Source organism: Rhea pennata, chromosome 5 (assembly GCF_028389875.1).
Source record: "Rhea pennata isolate bPtePen1 chromosome 5, bPtePen1.pri, whole genome shotgun sequence".
NCBI lineage: Eukaryota > Metazoa > Chordata > Aves > Rheiformes > Rheidae > Rhea > Rhea pennata.
Genome location: NC_084667.1, coordinates 19,270,855 through 19,295,712, shown reverse-complemented (window position 1 = coordinate 19,295,712; position 24,858 = coordinate 19,270,855). Strand labels below are relative to the sequence as shown.

The 24,858-nt window shown below is 33.7% G+C and overlaps 1 protein-coding gene across 7 annotated transcripts in view; it reads right to left on the bottom strand.

The window, feature by feature from the left end:
* The window catches only part of FUT8 (fucosyltransferase 8), a 122,312-nt gene that overhangs the window by 43,955 nt on the left and 53,499 nt on the right, over positions 1-24,858 (bottom strand). For 6 of the 7 annotated variants that reach the window (XM_062577377.1, XM_062577378.1, XM_062577376.1 and 3 more), the window contains 4 exons: positions 23,599-24,024; positions 13,423-13,538; positions 13,138-13,303; positions 5,078-5,192 (listed from right to left, as the gene is read on the bottom strand). In XM_062577377.1, coding sequence (XP_062433361.1) covers positions 5,078-5,192; positions 13,138-13,303; positions 13,423-13,538; positions 23,599-23,801 — 600 coding nt within the window. In that variant the 5' untranslated portion in view covers positions 23,802-24,024. Of the gene's footprint in view, positions 1-5,077; positions 5,193-13,137; positions 13,304-13,418; positions 13,539-23,598; positions 24,025-24,858 lie in introns of those variants that run through there. The other variant, XM_062577382.1, reaches the window with a different exon arrangement.

Sequence of the window (24,858 nt, the reverse complement as noted above, 5' to 3'; positions counted from 1 at the left end):
TATGATCATCCAACTATAGTACTTGACCCCTGGGGCAAGAACAAGAGTTCTGTGGCCTTGTAACAAATTTTCAGTTCAGCTCAGACTTCTGAACCTGAAGTAGGCAAATATAAAAACCTTTCTTGACAAAAAAGGTGTTTTTAAGAAAGTTTCATTATTTGTTTGTTAACTACTTAAAGGATATAATTTTCCAGCTACAAGCTTCGTCTCAAGATGGTTCAAGTAATTCTGGAAGTACAAGAACTACACAAAACAAGTTTTCTATAAATTTTTAACTCATAGATCTTTTATGTGGGTATTCTTTGGTAAAAAAAAAAATAAATAAAAAATAACAAAAAAAGGTGCAAATTTCAGTCTTCTTCTCCAGCCGAAGCACTGTTTCTTGCCTCCGACTTTCCCGCTCACTTCCCTAGAAAAATCAGCATTAAAAAAGTTAAAATGAAGATGCTTCATGACCTAAAATCTGCAGTGGAGCTACAGTTCTACATAGATAATCAAGTAGCATTTGTGGTCAGGAGTGCATCTCAGTTAAGTTTAAGGATATGGCCTTCTTCAACAATCCATCTTACTAGTATAAACCATGCCTTTACCATATCAAGATGAGATTATTAAAATGTGCTATGCTTAGGTCTACATCTTTACTCAGAAACTAGAACAGGCATAGATGACATTTTATTTGTTGAGGAAATGAATTATATATATTTGCAGGATTATATATATTTGCAGTAAATGCCAGAGAGCTTTCAAATAAAACTTGAGCATGCTGACTCTGCACAGAAGACTGCAGTACTACAAGGTCCACTCATTAGAGAAATCGTTTCTTTTCCTAGAACAATACCCTCAATATGCAGTGGTCAAGTCTTTCAGCCAGAGTCCCCCTCTCTGAATAAAAAAATATAAAGTGCTGATGGAGAATTTTCTAAAAGAATTTTTCCACTTTGGAATTTACTTTTGCCTTTGTTTCAAATTCATTTGAATTTATCAATTGCTAGAGTAAACTACAACTGCTATTTGTTACTTGACTAAAGTAGAACTGCAAAAAGGTATAATGCTTAGATGAATTACTGAAGGATAAAAACTTGTATTTTTCAAGATTGTTGGTTGTAAAGGGCACATCTCTCTGCATGTATGGCAAAGTGCCCAAAGCCTTTTCTTTTTTATTTTTTTAGCATGAACGCTTTTATTAAAAATACACGTTGTTAACTTCAATGGGAGAGAAAGAGAGAGAGAGGACTTAATACCCTTTTTAAGGCAGAGAAATTTAAGTTAGGCGTTAAATCACCATAAACACTAGAAAATCTGGAAACCTCATAATATATTCTTAGCAACTTTTTATATATATATATATATATATATATATATATATAACCCTATACACATCCACATACAAACAGTATGACTATTTGTACCCAACTGTTATAACTGATGATGTTGTTGTGTACCGAGTAACCTTTTACACTTTTTTTTTTCTGAAAATCTGATACAAAAATTATTTTTCTGCTACTGGAACACAGCCTACTGAATCACAAATTTCCTTAAATAAACAAACAAATAAAAGAAACTGCTGTCATTTATTCATTCCATAGGACCCTCGTCTAAAAATTTAAATACTAAATTTCTCTTGCATGGTTTGATGATGAACATTTCTGAAAATAAGGTCTTTTGCTTAAATACAAGCTCCTAGCTTTTTAAGTATTCTGCCTCTGACTGCAGGGAGCTAACTAAATGTTGCCTCATTAAATCACATTTATGGTAATGCCATCCAAGTGAAGCAGCAGTCATCACTATTCACAATCACTCAACTAAATGATTTCCCTAGATGTCCCAAAATAATGCAGCTATCACTATTCAACATGTCCCAGTAAAACTGTACTGCATTATTATTTTTTACCAAAAATAATTTTGTTAATATGTTCCACATAGTTCTTGTTGGAATTGTTGTTTTACTTTGGTATGTAGTTTTATTAACAATAGAGATGCATAGGTACATCAGTAGTTTCAGATTATGCATTGCTTTACATTACATACTCCCAGTTAGCACTGTACTTTTCAAAATCCTAACTCCCAGTTAGCACTGTACTTTTCAAAATCCTAAAATCCGCACACATGTATTTTTAAATATAATTACTGGAAAACAGGTCAACTTGTCTTCAAGACACATAATCACAGACATATTCCAATCTGGGATGATTACTTGCAATAGTCATTCAGTACAGAAGACATTTCAGTCTTTACAATAACCCTAGAGGGGCTCCAAAAGCCTATGTGCTGCCCAGTGCACAGACACATAGGGAAGAATCTGCACCCTTCTGTTTCTTTCAGACAGAGAACAAGAGAACAGGGAAAGAGAAATGACAGTAATTGTACATGTGAATGCCCCATCTCAAAGACTGTAACTACTCATTAGAAACAACATTTCCTAGTTCTGAAGAGCAGGCTATGTCTCCACTCGAGCTTTGGGTGATTCTAAGATGTGCTGCACACATTTAGTTACCATGCCTTGGGGTCTGAGCCAGTTACGTGAACAATGGCAGCAGCATAGACCTGGAGGGAAATCATCATTCATAAACACATTTAGGCACAAAACCATCCTCTCCTCTTAAGTTGGTATTTTAGGTTTTTGCTAGAGTGTAATTTCTCTGATTTTCACATAAAATTACTCCTGTCTTCTAATAAATAACCTTCAAAGAAACAAAGTAGGCATGGAGTAAGAGCCAAAGTATGGTCAAAGATCAAATCTAGACTATAAAAATAGTAAGAAATGGCAAGCACACACAGAAGCAGACTCTAGTTGGTTCAGTGGGACCACTACTTTCATACATCAAATAGAATAGAAAAAATAGAAAAAGGTAAAACAGTTGCATTGAATATCTAACAAATCATTTAAATTAGTCAAGTCTGGAGAAGATTGTCATGAACTGCAGAAAAAACTAACCAAAGTAAGCATGACCCAACTGGCAAGTAGAATGTTGTATTGACAACTAAATTTAAAACACATATAGTAGAAGAAAAAAGGTTCAAGATTCAAAATTCAGCTGAATTAAAAATCTTAGGCATCATTTTCAATAGCTCCATAATGACATGCATTCAAGGAAGACCTATTATTAGCTAAACAAAACTTCAGGCAGGCTGCACAAAAAAATAAAGAGGAAAAAACATATATTGGTGCTCTTCTAAAAAACAATAGTTCATTGTCACTTGTTCACTAGTGGATGCCCGTTTCTAAAAGCCTACTGAAGAATTAGCGTTCATGGAAAACATCAAGAAGAATAAAATAAAGGTATTGGAAAAACTTGCACATGAAGAAAGATTGAGAAGATTAGGTATGTTTACCCTGAAAAAAAGAGTTGAATAAAAAGAAACACAGCAAGGATATGAAGGAAAGAACAGTTTAATGAGAGAAGGTTCAGCACACATTTGTATTTCACATTTTAGTATAACATCAACTGAGCATCTACAGTTGAAATGCTTCAAATTCTAAGCTGACAGGTATAGAACAAACAGGATAATAATATTCGTTCATAAAATATCCAATTAATTTTTGAAATGTGTTGCTGCTGTTAAAGCCAAGAGCTTAGTGATTTTTTTTTTTTTTTTTTTAGGAATTGAACTGTTACATTGCTAAAAAAGTCAGTATTTATCAAAACTAGAGCTACATTTTTGGAAAATATGTATCATCAGTCCTTGATTTAAGCCTCGAAGACAAGGAAGCACATGTCCCTTCCGTATACATTCTAGATCCTTCCATATGAAACAACTGGGTAAGGTATTTAATGGAAATTAGATCTGATGCACAGTGACAAAACAACTTTCCTGATTTCCATCCCCTAGAAGTCACTCTCAGTTACTTCACTACTGGTATACTGGTTTCTTTTTTAATATTGTTTTTACATTTTTATTAAATTAGATTAAATGATCTCTATGGACTGGAAAAGTCTTTGTCACATATGGCATGTATCTAAATAAATTTTAGGAGAACCTAACTGGTTCCCAGCTCCTTTCTAAATAAGTAAGTTTATTTTACTTTCACTAAAAACAATGTGCTAATTTAACGCTTCAGTTCTTTTCTCTAAGACTTCCATTACTTTTGTTATTCATTTAATGTACATGGAGATTTCAATCTTGAATTAAGGCCCTGAACAGCATAAAACACAAAACAGAAAGATGATCACTCTCCTGAAAAGTATATATGTTCAGATAAGAGACAACAAATGGATATAGTAGAAAAAGAGAAACACAAGGTACAGAAAGATCATATTTATCAGCACAAAAAGCAGTTAGTAGTTACAGTGTACCATTGCTAAACAGTCACATCAGAAATGGAGGAATGAGGAGCAGTTTTGAAGAAGGAGTTGAAGGAAGACAACAAAATGACACCTCCTGTGTTACTTACGCACAATTTTTCCACAAGTATTTTATTTATTTATTTATTTATTTATTTAACAAACAACAGAGAAGGAGGTTCCAAAGGTTGAGCAGGAAATATGAAATGATGAAAAACTGGCCAAAAGATTTAGCTGTTTAAATAGAGACAAAATCAGAGACCTCATAGAGAGGTATCTCACACACTAGTTGAAACACTCTATGCCTGGACAACTTACTATACAAATGTCAATCTTGCATACTCATATTTTTCAAAAGGACTTTCATATATTCAACATCATATGTATACACATATGCATTTTGACAGTCTAAAGAATCAAAAATACAAAACAGATTTGTCTATCTTTTAAAAACATAGACTCTAAACAGTAAAGTACAGTCCAACAGAAACCATGAATCCAGAAAAAATAAAATAATAATATAAAAACAGAGATATTTTAACCTAGTTACAATTGAAACTGTAAATAGGCATTTTTTATTATCCTCTCTTCTTTGAAATATTATTGTTCCACATACACATAAAGTCATGTTTGAAACAAACCTCCTTATTTCTTTTGCATGCAAATCATTTATCTATAAATATTCACTTAAAACTATCATTTAATTATTCTATTACAAGGGCACAGTTTAGTGCTATATCTTTTTTTTTTTAAATGCTTCTCTTTATTTAAAAGCTCTTCTGAACCCTTCTTACCTGAAGGTAAGTTATTCTCCTCTGTACCAGATCTGTTAGATCTTTGGCCTCTTTTTCTCGCCAATCTCCTGCTCCATCTGTTTGACTGAGGTAGTACAAGTCGGTCATTATTGACCTACAAACAACAATGGGAAACAGTCTTAATACTACTAAATTAGGGGCTTATATGAAAAAAAAAATGAAACGCATTTCCATTACACTGATCCACTTTAAAAATTCTGTTTAATTTAAGTCAGTAGTGGACAGATAAAAGTTAAACAGAAGTCACAGGGACATCCTCACTGCACTAACCTGACTGTTAATATATCTCAGCATCAGTACAGCGTAACAGCTTCTTCATGTCATCTCCTACCAAAATCCAAAACAATAGCCAAGAAAGACTCTGTTCTCCATTTACCATATGTCCCCTACTCATAAGCAATTATAATGTTAAAGAGATGGATTAGAAAAACTTCTAAGCCAACTGTAAAGCATTTGTTTCTGGTGAATGCTAAAGAAACCAAAAAAAGAGAACTGGTTGCATGCTAAATGTGTGATCCAATGGCCCAAGAAGAGAAGCAGTCTAAGAGTGATCCTACAGTAGCTTCTATTATAATGCAGTGTTACCTGGCCTCCTATGATCATCTTACTGTACCTGTATAGAATATAATATTACACTGTATTCCTTCTATTTTTATTAGTGACAATTGCCTGTAACTATATTTAGCTATATTATAAAATATTAACTGTATCTTTCTAAAGCATATGACTCTTTACAAAATAAAAAGCATACTAAATAAAAAAAAGCATACTGAGACAGATCCTTGGCCATATTACAAGTCCAGACTACAGATTGGATTTTGAGGACCTATCAGTTTTAAATTGAGGTTATCTAATACACTAGGGATCCTCTCCTTCGGATGATCACAGTTTAGTGGCCAAATCAGAGAATAAAAGAATCTTTGTAATGAGAAGAAAACTGATATATGACATTTATGCACCAGGACTAGTCAGGAATTTTGTGAAAATCATTAGTTTAGCCCCCAAAGTACCCCTCAGAAAAGAAAAAGAAAAAGAAAAAGAAAAAGAAAAAGAAAAAGAAAAAGAAAAAGAAAAAGAAAAAGAAAAAGAAAAAGAAAAAGAAAAAGAAAAAGAAAAAGAAAAAGAAAAAGAAAAAGAAAAAGAAAAAGAAAAAGAAAAAGAAAAAGAAAAAGAAAAAAGAAAAAGAAAAAGAAGAAAAAGAAGAAAAAGAAAAAGAAGAAAAAAGATTTTTGGTATCTGTGGCTTTTAGCAGTAAACAGAAAACTGGAGGCAAAACACTGTCTCTACTACAAGTACTAGGTAGCCCAACTTGGAACTAATAATTCCAGAGTTGCTTTTATAAGCCTTTTATCAATCTTAAGGTGGATACAGGTTTCTCCATGATGCTAAAGTTAGTAAAAGTGTTTCAAACTTACAAATACATCTTTCACTTGAACTTCAGATGTTGTGATTTATTGCCTGAAACTCTTTGATGAGTCACCAATTTGAATAGGAAGAGAGATGTAACAGAAAGAACGCAGAGAAATTTGAGATGTGACCAAAAAAAAAATAAATAAAATAAAAAACAATGTGACGAAAGACAAGTCAATTTTTCCCAACAACCTTTGAAATAGTCTTGACAATGTAGTAGTACGAGATCTCTTTGCTGGCAGTGTACTGGAACCACAGTAGTTCCACAGCTAGTTAGCTAAGGCTGTCTCTTGTACATAAGCTTACCAGCCAAGAGAAGCAAACAGTATAGCTCTACTGGGTAACTACTTCCAATGACAGAACATGTAATTAATGAATACTGAGCTAAGTCAAATGGGGACAGAGCTGTCTCTATCAGCAGAGCTATCAGATAACTCTCCTCTTCTCACTAATAACTGGATTTATAGATCTTGTCCTTCCATTCTCCTACAATTTTTCTGTTTTCCAGAGGCATACTTCTACACAGGATGAACAGTGACACTGACTAATTACATCATCTCTGTTGTATTAAATGCTAAACCCAAATCCTTCAGCAGCAGTAATTTTCATCTGATATCAATTAGTACTGTCATATTTACATTCTGTTCTTGTACTACATGAACTGGATTTTCTTCTACTAGGTTTAAGCTTTCAGGTTGAAATATCTTGTTCTGGCTTAATATGATAAAATAAACCATTGGAAGTATCATCAGGTAACTAGCTTTGACTCACTATTAAAGATGCATAGCATTCAAAGTAACATATAAACACAGTTTAGGGACAATTAGAACAGAATTAATTATGCAGTAGTTCTAATACAATGGATTGCATACAAATAACTGAACAGATTTTGCTTTTCTTAAAGCAGTGGGTTCCAATTCATGGAAAGCATTACAGGCTTGTAGGCAAATAAAAAAAGAAAATCAATGCATGAAACATTCAACTGCTACTGAGCTCTGTACTGAATGAAGTTATTGGACCTCAAAATATGTTGATCTAGTCTTTAAATGCTTCTGGATGAATTTTTTTCCACAAATAACTAGAATGTAAAAACTGACATCATTGATCAGAATCACTTTGTAGTCTCACCACCTAGTGTTGATGCTGAGCTACCCTATCTCATCAGCACCTTTAACCAATTAACCAGTACATGAAGGTTTATATGCAGTCTAAAACTGGCAATTTTTTACACTGATTCAGCAGTTCACTTAAGGACATACTCAAATTAATCCATGTAAGTAAACCCACTGAAATCAGGCCTCTCAAAGAATTTTAGGTGTGTAGTTAAACTTTTTTTTTTTTTTTTTTTAACTTTGGATAAGGATTCTCTTTTGTCATGTACCAAAAGCAAAGCAATGACACAAATGCTGTCTTGAAAGATAATATATCCATGTATGAAACTTAGAGTCAATAATAGGAAACAATATGGAAAGAAATAATTGAGCCCATATAGTTTAATTATCATTTATCCATGGTGGGCAAAAATCGGTTTTAAATAAACGTAATTTTTTTTTTTAACTATTTGAGTTACAGTTAACTACAATTATTTTAAAACAGACGGAAGGCAATGATATAATGCAGTACACAACTTATGTCATACAAGTTAACTATAACATACAGAATCGACCATCAGTGAAAGACACATTCAATCATTCTCTTTGATACCTAAATTGAAAAACAGAGACAAATAAATAACTTAATAAATCAGAAAAATAACAAATAATCTTATTTAATTTTAAATTTGAGGTGTAATAGAATCCTACTTAGCTGTTTTTAAAATATTATAACACATCTCAGAATACATTTGGAGATCACATATCTTTGGAAAGGACAAAAATCCCAGTACTGATGTGTTACAAACTCTTTCAGGCAAAGTATCACAAAATATTCACAGAGAAAGTACAATTATTATAGCATCAAGTAGGAGAAAAGGTCTGGCTTTCAAACAATACTGTTCACCTTCAATCAGAAGGACTAATCTGAATTACGGAAAAAAGTAAATTGGCAGATGAGCATGTAGGAAATCAAATTGGAAACCTGCCAAACATAAATGCTATATCTACTAAACCAAAGTCCTTTACAATCATCCACAAGATGCCAAAACAAAGGATAATTGAAAAGAAACCGAGACAGGCATCTGTTCTGTTTCAAGAAAGCATCTGAGTTCAAGAAGACAATTATGTTCATATCCTTGCAAAAAAACACACCAATAAAGATAACATATTGCAAATACAGTGAGGTTACAACTGGCTACAACAGATTAAGCTAATCTAAATCAGTGCTGTTGTATTCTAATTCTCCTGATGTATTAAGATGCATCAAGCTGGAGATATCTAAGAGATAAGGAGCCTTCCAACCCCCCTTTGTGATTTTAATGCTGCCACATCACGGTACTGGTGCATGAGAACAGAGGTCAGGGCAGAGGGTGGTTCTTTAATACATCTGAGATCTGTTAAGTTTTTCCTTTATTGAAAGTAAACAGGTATCTATAGGTCAAAGCATAGTCCTAACAGCTTGCTGAAACACAGAATTAAAGATAGGGAGGACACAGAAGAGTCTGTGCCCCCTGTGAACAAACTGCAGCAGCAAACAACCCACTAGCAATAATTGGCAACTAAGGAAAGAAAATCCATCTCTTTCCCATTGCAGCAGGTAAAGATCACAACCATATTTAAAATTTTTTTTTCAAATGCTCTCTTTTACTGGCCTCAGAAAGGTTTTTTCTGTGCTCATGAAATAAGCAATCAGCATAATCTTCTACTTTAGAGAAATATATTTCTATCAGGTATTGGCATACAATAACTGAAAATACAAAGCCTACCCATAAACAAAGTTTTCCTCCTCAGCAGTTTAGCCATTTTCCCCATTTCTAAGAAAAAGACTGTTGGCTAAAATTCATTTTATATTATTTTTGGCCATGGTGACCATGACTAAAGTAAGGCAGTAAGTTAAATAATCAGCTCTTACAGATTAACTATACATCTTTTCCATCTTTTCTGAGGCAGAAGCAACAATGAGTGAGCCCTTACACAGTCTCAGTGACGCAATGTTTTAAGGAAAGGCAGCTTTGCCCAATACAGAAACATAAAGCATATTTAATATTTTGTGAGAAATTTTATGAATTCATTCAAGAGAATTCAGAAAGTATCCACAACCTTTTTAAAAAAATTTACCCTTGTAAAACTAAATCAGGAACTGAAAAATTGGCCAGTGTTATCACACAGAAATGATGATAGGCTAGTAGTAGATCTAACACACATTCATTATGGAGACCTCTTTCTTTGATTGCTCTGGCTAGGAAAAGAACATTCTGTAAGTTTACAGCTGTTGGGTTCTTTTCAGTGTGGCAGACCGTCATGATGCCTTATTATTACAGATTTCAAAGACACTAATAGCAAAGACCAAAGGCAGGCTCCATGTGGAGAGCTGAAGTACATGGCCAAAGATAGTTAAGTGCAGACAAGAAATGAGCCTGAGCAGCTTTTTTAGGATATTACTGTGTGTGGTAAAATACTACAAGGGCAGATGAAGCAACTGACTTGAAAAGAGCAGAAAGAACTTCAGGCTCAGGATTTGCAGATATTTAGTAAGTCAAATTTGGTCTTTCTCTGTGCTACTGATCAGCAACATCAAGTTATTGTTGCTATTTCTGTTTTATATCATAAATCAAATCTTGGAGTTGCTCTTGGAAACATTTTCATCTTGGAAACTGGAATGGAGGAAAGAACCTTGTTCTGTATTTTATCTGCATTTGCTTTTCACAAAAAGGGGACATTTTTAGCACCATTTTTGACTATTAGTCTAGACATTTATTCCATCTCTATGATTAAAATGACAGTTAAATCACACAGAAACTTAATATCAACAAATAAAACTCAGAAGAAAAAAAATATATGCTCTACTACATTGAAAGAAAATAATGCAAAAACATGCCCAAACACTATGCTTTGAACCTTGGCCAGCTACCACAAAAATCCTGATGACTGCTGTTCAACAGAAGGAGGAGAAGGAACAAAATATGCTAACAACTACTTCACAAACAACAGAATATAAACAGGGGAAACAACCATGACAGTTAGAGGAATAATCTGTTCCTTTTTGTTCACTCTATCTCAAATAGGTTTTCCACAATTAAGATGAAGCTACACTCAACGACCACCTTTCCTCCAGCAATGACAAGAATATAGTTAGATACTCCATAACGCAGGAAACTGTTAGGAGCCACATTGCTTCTGAAAAAGAATCAGTAGTGAAGTACACAACAAAAAGAGCAATTGCCAAAATCCGCACCATCTGAGAGAAAAATCTAAACAATTTCTGTAATAAAACCAAGAAATAGTAACTAATACATCAGACAAGAAAGCATCTATAGTAACAGGAGACCATTCGCACGCCGGCACTATGATTAACAAAGAACTCTGAGGCTGCTTTCCTGGAGTCTCAGAAACTGCCTTTAAGTCTATCATCTCCAAAAGAGCAGGTCTCCTATACGACACAGCAGGCTTTCTTTACAAACAAAAACAACATTAGCCACTTCCTTCAGACAGCCATCTCTTCATAAAGTCCTTGCTAATCCCTATACAAACATTCCCACATACTGAAGGCCGAATCCTCAAACTGCTCTGAGTACTTACAGAAAACAGTAAGCTTTCTAATCCAAATATTAGATTATAATAAATATTTGTGAAATATAAAAATGCATGCATGTGTGTGTCTGTATATATACACATTTATATATATACACTATATAAATATATATATATAAAATGTATAAAAATAAATATCACTTTCACATACAAGGTTGTTTATCCAAGATAAACAGGTAACAGCTTTTTAAACATCACAAACAACAAAAAGGTATTCAGTAATTTTTTAAATCCACTTCCAGAAAGAACAGCAAAAAATAAGGAAAACAAAAAACTGTGATTCTTAGAGTGAATAACTGCATTTGATTTGCTCACTCTAAATTTATGTTACATTCCTTTCAGAAGGAGAGGGAGAAAGATTGACTGTGTGGAGGGAGACAGAGACTGCTCCTTCCCCGGAAGCTTCTGTGCATCCTATGGGAAAAGATCATCCCAGAGATAGCAAGGCATCACAGGTCGCAGCATGCCCACAGAAGGAGCTGAAAACTTGCAGCTCATGCAGGAAGACTGAGAGATTACATTGAAATGAGCAGACAGCCAGGCCTCAAAGGTGTAAGAAAGAACCTTCGAGGGAGCAGAGGCACCAAAAAGGGTGTTCTGCAACACAAGATCATTTTATTCCCTAAGCCAGCATTTCAAGTATGCCAAGAACAAAAATGTTTCTACAATATTCTGCCTGTGTATCTGTTTTTTTCTTGCGCCACTGCTTTGAATTTCCATATTTTTAAAAAATCAGTCTACTTTTACTTCAAGAAAACCTAGTTTTCAGTTATTTGGTTTTAGTTAAAAGACTTATGGTCTTTTCTGGGGACCTCAACAGAGGAAGGTCCACTTCAAAGACTTAGCAGACACAATGCCATTCTGGCCATAAGACTCACCTTATCAATCTACTTTCATTCAAGAAAAAAATTTAAAAAAATTTTTTGAACTTTTTTTTAAATAGCATTTAAATGATTTCCAAAGAATTTAAAATTCTTAACAGGTTTTCCTTTTACAACACCATTATTTTCAAAGATTCGTGTATTACCACTGATGTTCATCCATGAAGATCCCTTAGCTTTGTTAGGAAAGATATACTTGATTACTAAGGTAAATTCAGTTAATTCAACAACTTTATTTTGACTGTTTACTAACCAGACAGTAATTGCCATTGATTGTAATCCTTTTTGGAACATAGTACTTTAAATACATAAGGCTTACAGAGAGATTTAATTGAATTTATAACATTTCCTAGATTAATTTTGTTCTGCATGTAAAAAACTAATACTGAATGTTTTAATTTAATACAAAAGGTGCTTCAACAACAGGGAGACTAGAAGATCAACATCACCTGACAATACAATTCAAATGTCTTTCAACAACACAATGGTGACAATATAATTAAAGGTAATTTGTATATGATATAATCTGTTAAACTTTAATTAGGCATAGAAATGACTCTCTTTAGAGTGACAGTTAATCCAGAAAGTAAGATTTTTTTTTTTTTACTTCCAATTATACATTTACTTATGATCAGTATAACTGATATTCCCATATTAATGAAAGGTATAATGAGGCCTCTAAAATAAGGGGTATTTTGAAGAGTTTTTTATGGCTTTGTTATATGTACCCACATCCCTCTATGCACATATAAAGACAGACACAATTGAAAAGTAACAACTGGCACCCCCCCCCCCAAAAAAAAAAAAAATCAACTTAGAAGATCCTACCTTTAGCTGCAGAGACATAAGCTGAAAATATATTCTATGTCCCATAAAATACAAATTATGTAATTATTTTATGTCCATGCCTTAGTCATGACATTTTAGTCCACACAGCAGTAATTTATGTTAAAAGATTTATCAACAGTTTATTTAAAATCGATTTATATATAATTTTGATTAATTTATATATAATTTTATATAAGTTCTACAACAAAAATGCAGAAGCAAATAATACAAGTACCTTTCCTGATGACCCAAATCAGACAGAAATTCATCTATGCGTGTTTGCAGTTCATTTCCTTCCAGATTTTTCAACTTCTTTAATTCACTTTGGAGGAAAAACCAAAGTTCCTTAGCCCCATTTTCAATCCTCCTCCTCAATATTTCATGGTCTTTCCCTAGGCCTCCTATTAAGGAAAAATCAGAGAATCAGCATTTGTAGCTAAACTGTTTGTTAAGAAACTAATGCATTTGTGATATGGAATATTAAAATTATTTTTAAAGAAAGAACAAATTATCTACCAACCATCTCCTGTCCGCTTCTTATAGTTTTCTATCTGTTCTTTGGCCTTTAAAAGTTGCTCTTCTAAAGCATGTACCTTTCCTGCAGCTGGTCCCTGATCAATTGGACCATCTGGTATCCTAGAGTAGAGGAAATAAAGAAATTGTATAATTTAAAAATACAAATGATACTTTTTTTTTCCTTTTAAATGCAATTATTAGTAAATTATTAGCATAAACAATTCAGCTCTCCTTGTTTCGTTCCACAGTGATTTGCTGATAAACCTTCTTGGCATTCTCTTAAAACCAGAAGAAATGAGATATATTAACATAAATCAAGATTTAAAAGCCTCAGAAGAAAACAGTGCGTAACATCGTTGCAATGCATAGATTTAACCTGGAGTGAAACTGTGCTGTTTACAAGACTTCCACTCACTGGCAATACCATACAACCATCAACAGGCAATGCTAATAAAATGCTCTACTTGTGAAAGTAGCGTTTGTAGCAGCTTAACTCCTTTCGTGTGAGAAACGGAGTAATCTTATCCATTTCCTGGACTGACAAGCCCACAGACATAGCCTGCTTCAGGAACATGCTCCCACAACACTCTGGCTGTTTCTTATATTCTCACATGAAATACACTCTGCTCTCGAATGCTGGCTGTACACTCCTAGAGGACCAGAGCTCCAGCACTGGAACTCCGCTTGAAGTCTTCCTACATACAGGCACCAGATGGTTTCAGCGTATGCTACAGACTCAGCACAAGGTGCTAGCTTGTTAAATGTCCCATCACCGCAATTTTTTTTATGACAACTCTGGGGATCTAAACTGCTGATGACCTAAAACAACATGAGCAAATGTAACATCCATTTGCAAAATCTCAGGTGTACAAGCATAGAAGAAATACTCATCTTGAAAATTATGAGCCGCAGATCAGCCCCAAGGGTATTACTGAGGCTTGCTCCACATATTAATAAACTGAGATTGCTAAAGGATAGAAATTACATGTCATTTTCCATTTGTCTTAGGAATTAAAAATTAATGGAAGGAAAATAAAAACCCTTTCATCTATGTAGAAGTGACACTTCCAGTTGATCTAAGAATTAAAAATTATGCCACCTTTTGTAAGACTTTTTGTAAGAATTGATCCCGAAAAGAGAAAGCAGAATGTAATGAAAGGTTTCTAGGATTATAAAGAACACAGAATTCTTGCAGAACATGAAGGTGATTCCTCATTCATTAGGATCATAATGGTATAAAAAGGAAAGGATATTCTCTCTACCCCCTCCTTCCCACACACAAAATTTCAACATGGGAAGAGCCTTGTCTGACCAAAGATGCTTCCAGAACAGTGAAATTAACAGTTAGAAGGAGTGTGTTCACATTAAAGTAGAAACTACATCTCAGGAGGATGTTCAGAAGGCTGTAGTTGACTTTCATGTTTCAGATCTTAATAATTTAATAGCAATACATGTTTAGGAATTGATGAAAAGTCTGTTTTCACTGGGGCATTTGAAGGGGATAAATAACAGATGTGAGCATCAGAAAGGGATTTCACTTGAAGGACAGTATTAAAACCCGCTTCTTCAAGAGGAAGGAGGGAGAGGTAGAAAAGAAAACTATGCAACAGGAAAAAAAAAATCTGACAGAAATTTAATAGAGCTAAAGCTCCTTACTAAAAGCAACTTAGGGACAATTAAATTAGTGCAAAATATTTGTTTGGGCTTTAAAGCTCTCACTATTCTACCATAGAAAAGAAACAATCAACAGGTGCTCGTGTATCTGTTTTTTACGCACTGAGTGGGGGATGCCTGACAAAACTGGATGAAATACGCCAGTTTTAAATATGTGCACTCTCAAAACATATTCCCTCTTGTATGGGCAAATAAAGACCACAAATTTTTGAACTTGAGTGCACAACAAATATATGCTAAGATTCTGTACTCAGATACCGTACTGTCTTTCCAAACACAAGATAATACAAAACAATCTTTAAAAGAAGTGCATCAAAACATACCTGAACTCCTACCGTAGTTTAAAATCACAAATTTGAAATAGAGCATTTGTGATCCACCAACCTGTTTTCACTATTTACACTGTGACAGGACAACCAAATACAAAATTATTGCAAAGTTTCTAGGAAAAATGGAATGGCTTATCTTACACGACTCCTCTAAAAGTAGAATTTGTGAAGGAAAATAGGTAAAAAGGTATGAAATTGTTACCATGAGAAATCCCAGGATAGTCAACACATCCACTGGACATAAGGAAGTCTGCTAAAGTAATAATTACAGAATTCTACTGAAAGATGGTTAAAGATAATATGAAAAAAGCACATTAATTCCAGTCATCTAATTAATATTTATTTTTAAAAAGGTACATACCACAACATTCAACTTGCTTTCATGCATTGTGCTAGAAATGTTTACCATAATTAGGTTGTTTTCTCTGTATCTGCTATCTCATCATACATGGAATTGCTGTATTCCTCATTTTCATCCAGTCTGAATTACAGAAAACTTCTCTGCAACTAGTACAGCTTGCTTGTTACTGCCCTCTATAAGTACATCTACTGAGTTGGAGATAAGGCAACATTCGAGGGAAAAGTCTTCAAATTCCAATTCTTATCTATAAACATGGCAACATTGGAGATAACTTCTAGTACAGAGAATCCTAAAACCCTATGTGAATAATGTATGTTTAAGACCTCTGGCTGAAAAACATATGCATCCGGTTTTCAAACCAAAATAAGTACTGACAACTGACTTACTCCTTAAAATTGTGAGTTCATCTAAACAATGATTCAAATTAACAATCAAAATGTCAGTAAGCACCTAGCACATAAAATTCTTCATTTATTGCTATGATAACATTGTAAATTCAACCATAGATATAAAATAAATAAAATTATAAACCACTTGATATCGGCAGCCACAACAATATATCAAATAGTAATTTTGTTAGAAATATATTTCTGAGGACATACAATATGTGATTTTGTATGCTCTTTCCTACCATTTCAGAGTAAATATAAATGATCTTCTTCCATAATGTACTCATAGCAACTAACTTTAAATATCGGACAGATTGCGTTGTATAAATAATCACATTCTGCTTTGTCCCTTTTTAGCAATCCAGTTACTCTCCAGGACAGAAAAAAGGAAATCGATGTAGATCATCCGTATCAGTGAAACCATTTTCTCCTCACTTTCAGGCATCATGGATGGATAATGGCATGGTAGCAGTCTCTAATGTGACTCTCTGAAGCCAACAGAACCACTCAGAAATTCATTGTAGTGCCATTCAATTTAGCTGGTAGAAATGTCATAAAGTGTAAAATAGCTGCAAATTTTTTAAAAAATATATACCCTTTATACCCTTCCAAGGTACTTAAAGGTTACAACAGTTTATTTCTGAAAGGAAAAATGTAAGATTCTACATGTTCTCACTCAAATATTTTCTTATTCTTTCATCTACATCTTTCTGAGTTCTTTGTGTGGAGGTGCAGGGTTTATAAATAATTAAATTCACTTTAAAATTTGCTGTTTTTCTTTTGACACTTTTTTCTGTGAGAAGAAAATCATATTTGATTATTAAGGACTACTAACATACACAGACAAACAAAAGGAATATAAGCTGTCATTTCATTTTTATAAGATCACACCTCCTCAGTAACTAAAACTGAAAGGAAGTATTCAAGGTGACCTGCAAATAAAGATTGAGCAGCTTCCCTAGTCAATTTAAATCAGCATAGGCACGATCAAAGCTGATTTATATCCATGGAAGATGTGTCCCTTCCCTTAATTCAGAACTGCACAAAACCTAATAAAAATAGCATGGATGCACACCATATAGTTCAATGATGAATTTTCTCCCTCACACATTGACCCTGTTAGATAGCCTCAGCTTCAAACTCAAGACATTTTAAATATATCTAATGGAATTTTATCAATGCAACAATATTCCTTTACCCAAATCCCTTTCAATGCTTTATTATAGCAAGTTCCACAGCTGTACTGGACCCAGTAACTGCTAAGAATAATTGATACATTACAAGAAGAATAATTGGTACATTAATAGATTTATGATTAATTGATCCTGAAGTTGGATTCTATCTCAGCATCAGCACCAACTCAATTAAAGTAATTGTAGTGCTCTTTCAAAACAAAAACTCTTTCTCTTCCTTATGAAACCACACTCCAAACTATGGCAATAATGTCTAGTAGTAGACAGGTATTTGTTCTTATTTGCTTGATTACATTTTGTCCTTTTCCTTTCTTGTTCCAATTTCTAATACATGAGCCTACTCAGATAAGAAATAGATTAAGGTATTTATTGAAAAGATTGCATGCTCTACAAAATGCAGTGCTTAATAGATAGTAGGGATTAAATACATACACTTAAATGTATAGGGAACATTAAGTTCCAGTAATATGAACACAACATGAATATATTTAACTTTCACTATTTCCCTGAAGAGAGCTCTTAAGTTAATGGCTCACATCTGTCAGGCAAGGATGTCACTAATGTCCAATAAAGGATAAAATTTTGACTATCAACGGGACACAAAGACGTGTATGTATACCATGAACAATTAATCTATTGAAAAGGGAAATCTAGGACATACAAGAAGGAATATCCAAAACTTCTCCAGTTTCTCTACAAGAAAATCAAAAAAAGCAATAATTTTCATTTAAAAAGTAATAATTTTAAGGTCTACTGCTTCCAAAAGCCTTATATTATCTAAAAGTAAAAGTGATAGCCTTCAGTAGTCATATCATAATTCTCCTAGCAAATTCACATTTCAGATAATGCTACATCACAGGTAAACTGTGAAACAACATTATACAATTCTCTGATTAATACTCCCTATCGAGTCTCCTTTTACCATCTACCAAAACTGTAGTAAAAATTTCTCTTTTTGCTACAAGATCTATGAAATTTGAAATAAGTGTTCTGGAAAATGCCTATTAAATGCTGCTAGAATAGAATAGTAGGATGGCAGCATATAAAAGAACGCCTTTTTATTACTAATTTTATCACTAATGATGGCCAGGCTGCTTTTAAAATAAACCCAAATTCTTTTACATCAATATTATTTATAAACATGTGAGGAATATGGTAGTTTTCCAAATCTCATTACACAACAACAATCATGTATATAATTTCTAAAATTGAGGCAATACAAAACACTTGTTATTTTAATTTTTATCTTCTGCATCACTGATATACATCTGTGTGTTTTTATAGGCCACAAGTAAAGTTTTTACAAAGCATCATATTGGCTGAAGAAAAACTACAGTAACTTCCCACCTAAGGCTTTCCAAATGCATTAAAAAAGAAGTGCTACCTGAACTCATTACAAGTCATCAGAAGAAGTGCAACACAAAAGAATGTACTTGATATCCAAAGGACAAAAAATGTGTTAAATTTAGAAAGTTTTCAAAAAGATAGTACTGTTTCAACTTGCACAGTTGCAATGACAGATCTTAAAAAATGGATCTCAGAATCTTACTAAAAGATCCTTACAAAAATATGAACCATTCTTAAACAATATCTGTAATAAATCACATATATATATATATATTGATATAGATATATGCAAAGTTAGAAAGAACATTATTTAGATCTTTAAGAACATTATTTCCCCCCACACACAAATATTAGGGGGGAAAATAGAGTTCCTACTGCCATAAAATCTCAATTCTACTGCATCCTCCATAAAAGAAAGGTAATCAGTGGAAAAATTACATATTAAATATGATTTTAAGTATCATAACCAAAAAGGGCTTAGCTTGGATTTATAAGGGCAGTCAGAGATATGACACAAGTTTAAAAAGGTTGATTTTGTATGCATGTGAATTATCTTCTTTTCAAAAATTTTTTTTTGGCTGTTTTGCTATTTTTAGAGATGGGGGGTTTCATAAACTGGCAGCAAAAGAAGATTCATATCTCAGAATGGAAAGATCACTTCTTGGTGCTGTACGCTGGCCTTCATGGATGGTTGGATGTAACTCAGTGCAGCCCAGCTCCTATTTTAACCATCCCAGAAAATTCAGCACTTTTATCAGGTAAAGGGGAAGTCAGAGAAGTCACAAGGATTCATTATAATGGAAAATACTAGGCAATTTAAATATAATAGTCTCCACATGACTAAGGTCCCCACGTAATTAAAGATAAAATATTTTGAAGCCAATTTTCTCTAGACTCGAGATAGAAATTGTTTCAACAACTTCTCCTTTATTAAACTACTCAGTTCTGTAATCATACCTGCTTTCCTTCCCTTCCTTCCTGCCCCAGTTAGTTATTATTAATGACACAGCTAGGCATTATGGTAATTTTCTGATATTCACAAAGCTTCTTCACTCAAAATATTCTGTGAACTTGGAGCTTTTTTTAATCCAAAAATTTTATCTAACTATGTTCGAAATCATTTAATCAAATGCCTGTTTATTGTTGCAGTCTTCGATGAAGACATCCTTGTTTTGCTTAAATTCCCCTGAATATGACTCTAATCTGGAGTTACTATTGAAATAAGTTTAAACATATGCCTTAGCTTATTCTTGATGCATGCTGTAATATATTCTATATCTTCACTGCAAGAAGTGTGCAATTAATAAACCTAGTGTGGAATTAAAAAGCCTAGTCCTCTAGATGTAAAATCTAAACAGAGATAGGGCAACAAAAACAAGACGGTGTTTTTCATCTCAATGTAGCAATATCCAAGTTGGGAATAGGGTTCACCATTACAAACTCCACTGATAAAAAGACTAGCTCCTTAGTCTTTCAGTTTTCAGTTAGAATCAATAATTAGAGTTTTCAGTGTAAAAACACATGCCCTGGCAATGAAATCATATTCAAATAACAGTTCTGGCATCTCTGTCTTTGATTAGCAAAACCTAAACTAAATTATGTCTTTCCTTTGGATGTTATCTTGGGCAATAGCAATCTTCTCTGCCTACTTCTAATTTAATCTCTGAGGTTAAAAGACATTTTTTTTTTTTTTTTTTAATAAACACTCACAATACCCGTAATCTCTTCAAGGACACAGATTCTGAAGCCATGGACTGGTGACTACTGCCTCATTTTAAATAACTGTATTGCTATAAAACTGTAAATGAGCTATATTAAAGCCAACAGCTGTTTTTAACACCACCTGTTCTATTTAGGAAATAAAGAAATGAGATACTGAAAATCTGTATCACATTTTTGATTTAATACTTAATGGTGAAGGCTGACCAAGAAATATTTCTCTAACATTTCTGAAGTGTCTACAAAAACAACTTGCAGGGCTTTGCACAATAAAAATAATGAAAATGCTTTACATCATGACACATCACTCAAAGCCTAGTATTTCACCAACAGCTGATCTGTTCCAGCAAAAAAAGCTATGCCTGAACAGCTTCCACTCCCAAACTGGCTCATTTCTGACTGCTGATCATGTAGATGTACTGTTATTCAAATAGGCCTTTAAAGGCACTTTACACTTTCTTGTGTTTCAAATTCTCCTGTGACTATACAGAATCACTACAAAGAAAGGTGTTAGAAGTATCTTTAAGTATACATACATCATATTACTGTTCAAGTCAACCAAATAAGGGGAATGGAAAGCATGGGGAGCAGTAATCTTACATTCAAGGTCAAATATTTCCCTCTCTGAAACAGACAAACCCAGGATTTGCCTATTATAGTCTAATACTAAAGTAATTTAAAGATATTGTATTTATTCAAATATTGGGTATTGCTTAAGTTTATGGCAGGGGACTCTATATTACCTCATTTTATCAACAGCAGTATATTAAGCTTTTGGTCAGTGTAGTTGTTATCATATATTAATAAATCAAGTTTAGATAACTACAGCCACTCAGTCATCTATGGCTGTATTACTCAAGATGAAGATAATCTCTGCTTGCAGGTGCAGAGAGCACTTGGGTCTCCTTCTCTGTGCAGCACTGCATGAATGCTGAGGTACTTCTTCTATGGTGGACGTATGTTCAAAAATAACACATGTGTTTTTCAGAACACAGATCCTAAGTGAAGATGCTTTATCAGCATCCAGCTGTACCAACAGAGCATTCCGTAAACTAGGAACAGAGGGCAGTGAAAACACATTTCACTAAGCAGGAAAAACAGATCCTAACTTACCACGTCAAGTAGGCTTCACCTTTCCCAGCTGCCCACATGGAGATTTGTATCAGAAACATTAAAACTGGTATTTATTAAGTATACATAATATGTATGTGTATAGGGGAAAGAGAATGCACCAGATGAAACAGCAGAACAGGGTTAAAAGGAGAAGTTATGCATTTAATTGCTACATAGTCCCTACATGAGATTTCATGCAAATAAAGACAGGAAACTGACGTAAAGATAAGGTAAAAAAATGATGAAAAACAGGACTGGAACCATAAAATACCAATTAAGGACAAAAATAGAATTGTACAAATCAGTAATTTTTCTTGTGACCTATGAAGAGGTGAAACAACATAATGAGGTAAAAAAAAAATCCAACGCAGCATCTGCTCCTAAAGCTTATTAAAAGGCAAGTCCAAAATCAGTTCGCCATTGCCAACAAAGAACTCAAGAAACGTGATGAGGGCTCAACTGCCAGTGCCCCTTGGCCTCCATGCTGCACACAGGTGACCCTGGCCAGGCTCTTCCACACATGTGTTCTCGTCGTTATGAGTATGACTTCAGCTCGTGTAAGAGATTTTAGAAGGAAATACTACCTTCACATTCTACAAGATCTTGTATTGAACTTTTTTACTCTAGCTTCCTACAATGGCATGTGAAGCCACCTCCTCTGTATGTGTTTCCAGGATGCAGTAGGATTTTTAGGTTGTATATAATGATGTCCACATACTTAGATACAATTTGGCACCACATCCAGCCTAAGTTCTCCTTTGAGAGTGCTGGGAAAAGTCATACACAGATACCAAAAGTCTATGTTAAGAGCAATCTGGCTGGAACAAGGCAAGATGGAGTACTTGCTGCTGGAGGACTTGCTGTTTAGTAAAACGTAGAGCTGAGTTGGTATCAAACACTTACACTGGTCATGCAGCAGAATAACACGCCCTGCAGAATGCTGGACAGCACAGTGTGAAGACCTCACACTACAGGAACTGATGTCAGGAAAGACCAAAGCAATCCTGCTGAACCCAGCCTGATTCCTTAGGGTGACATTAAGGAGTCTCTACATCATATTCCACAGCACCTACACTAGCTCATATTAGTCTTATTAGTCTCATATTAGTCTGTGGTATAGATACCACATTACTGACAGGAGTGTAGATTCTCTTAAAATAGTATTTAATAATGGATCTATGATTAATCAAAAAAAAAAAAAAAAAAAAAAAAAAAAGAATTCCAAAAAGAAAAATTCTGCTCGTCTCAAGAATCTTTCTGATCCAGTGGTAAATTAACTCACTTAGGCTAGTTAAGCAGTATTAAAGGAGGCATATAAACATTATCAGAACCTGGGAACCTTTTTATTTTCCTTTCGAGCATGTACAGCTTTCAGATACAGAGAAATAATCTCTCACTATTAATAAGAGCTGCCTATTGGAGAAGGTAAAAGAAAACACTTTATATTGCAAGTGTATCAATTTATAGTGTAGCAAATAATTATAAAAATGGAGAAGAGCTTCATTATTTTACAAGCAGCACTACAACCTTAGCAGCAAGGCAATAAAAAAAAATAATTATAAGCATTCATATATCACAGTAGTCCACTGCAGCTCATCTTCAGCAAGGCCAAATTTATCATCTTCAATAAGTTCTACCTTGTTCTCACCACTTTTTAAACGAACTCCACCAGCTATTGCATGCAAAAGTGTAGAAAAGACACTAGCTCTTCTCATTGGTTTAAACATCATAAAGATGGCACTCGTTTAAAGTTGCTGCAATTGTTAAATCCATGACAATAAGGAGTTAATATCCTACAGAATTCTGTTATTTTGATAGTAACACTTGCATCCCATTGAACAGTGACCCGAGGTAAGGCCAAAACTAAATGTAGAGGATTACTTAGTTTGTTTAAAGGCTTTTACAATATATTTTCGCTTAGTTATAGCATTGACAAAATACTTCTCTATGGTTTTGAATATAATAAAAATGGATTTTTTAAAAAACTTTCAATTTAATATTTTGATACTTCATGTAACCATTTTCTGAATAAATTTATTACTTTTTAAATCATACCTGAGAGATTCTGCCATCCTCCTTAAGTCTTCATTTTGCTGCTTTAAACGTTCAAGTTTAGCAAGTATCTTAGATAACTCACGACTAGAGTGATCTGGGTGCTCACTGTCTCGTACCAGATGTCCACCAATATAAAAGAGTAAAGTTCCCCAAGCAAAGAGGATGAGCATAATCCAACGCCAAGAACCAGTCCATGGCCGCATTTTCAGATGTTCAGTTCACTCAAAAACTGCTTCTTCTCACAAAATAACAAACATTTTAAGTCCGTAGCCTGTACAAAAGTGGACAATTTCAATTGCCCTGCTTCACCACATTGTAATGGAGAAAAATTATTCTCAGTGTTTGTCCTACAGCAACTCCTTAAAAAAGATCTTTATGTGGCTGTACATAGAAAGCATTAATATCATATCATTCTTGGTATAAATTCTGTGGAAAGAATAGAAGAAATATGAAGTTATAATTCTGATAGATAATAAAATATATTGGTGTGTAATTAAGCTAAATGTATTGTTACTAACACCCAGGAATGCTGATAAACAGCGTTACTACTTTCCATCAAGCAGAAAAACAAAAAGTTTTTAAGTTTCCACAATAAATATGCTGAGTTTATTAAAAACAAAACATGCAAAGAACACAAAATTAATTCCAGATTTGAAATGGCTAGAAGAAACACTACTTTTTTTCATAAGAAAACTATTTACCAGTTACCAGTGTCAGTGCACACATTACAATAGTTCAATAAATTAGAAAATACATTCTCTAGAAAACTTAATATCCTCTTTTATCATAAAAATATAAAAACTTTTTATTCAATTACAAAATCTGTCTTCTTTTTTTTTTTCACTTTTACAAACTCTCTTCTGTCTAGTGAGTCCCACCCTAAAACAAAACAGTTTAACAAAACAAAACAGTCATTTTGCCAACAGTGAAGTCTGTTGATAAGTAGATTGGCCTAGTACCAGCTTTGATACCAATTAAGCAACTTGCAAACACTGCCAAGAGTATAAGCGATAATTTCTAGGTGACCATTCATTGTATATGTTCCTATTCAATTTCTAGTGGCTTCTGAAATGGCTGTCTAAAATTAAACCCCCAAATTTTATTTCTTGATTAAAATTACAAGATAATATAACTTCACTCTTTAGACTTCCAATGCACTTGTTAAAACAGTAAAAAAGAAACACTGAACATTTAAGATATGTAGAAAAGAGAAGAATTTCAAATATAACTCAGACAGTTACAAGAAAAAGAAACTGGGTT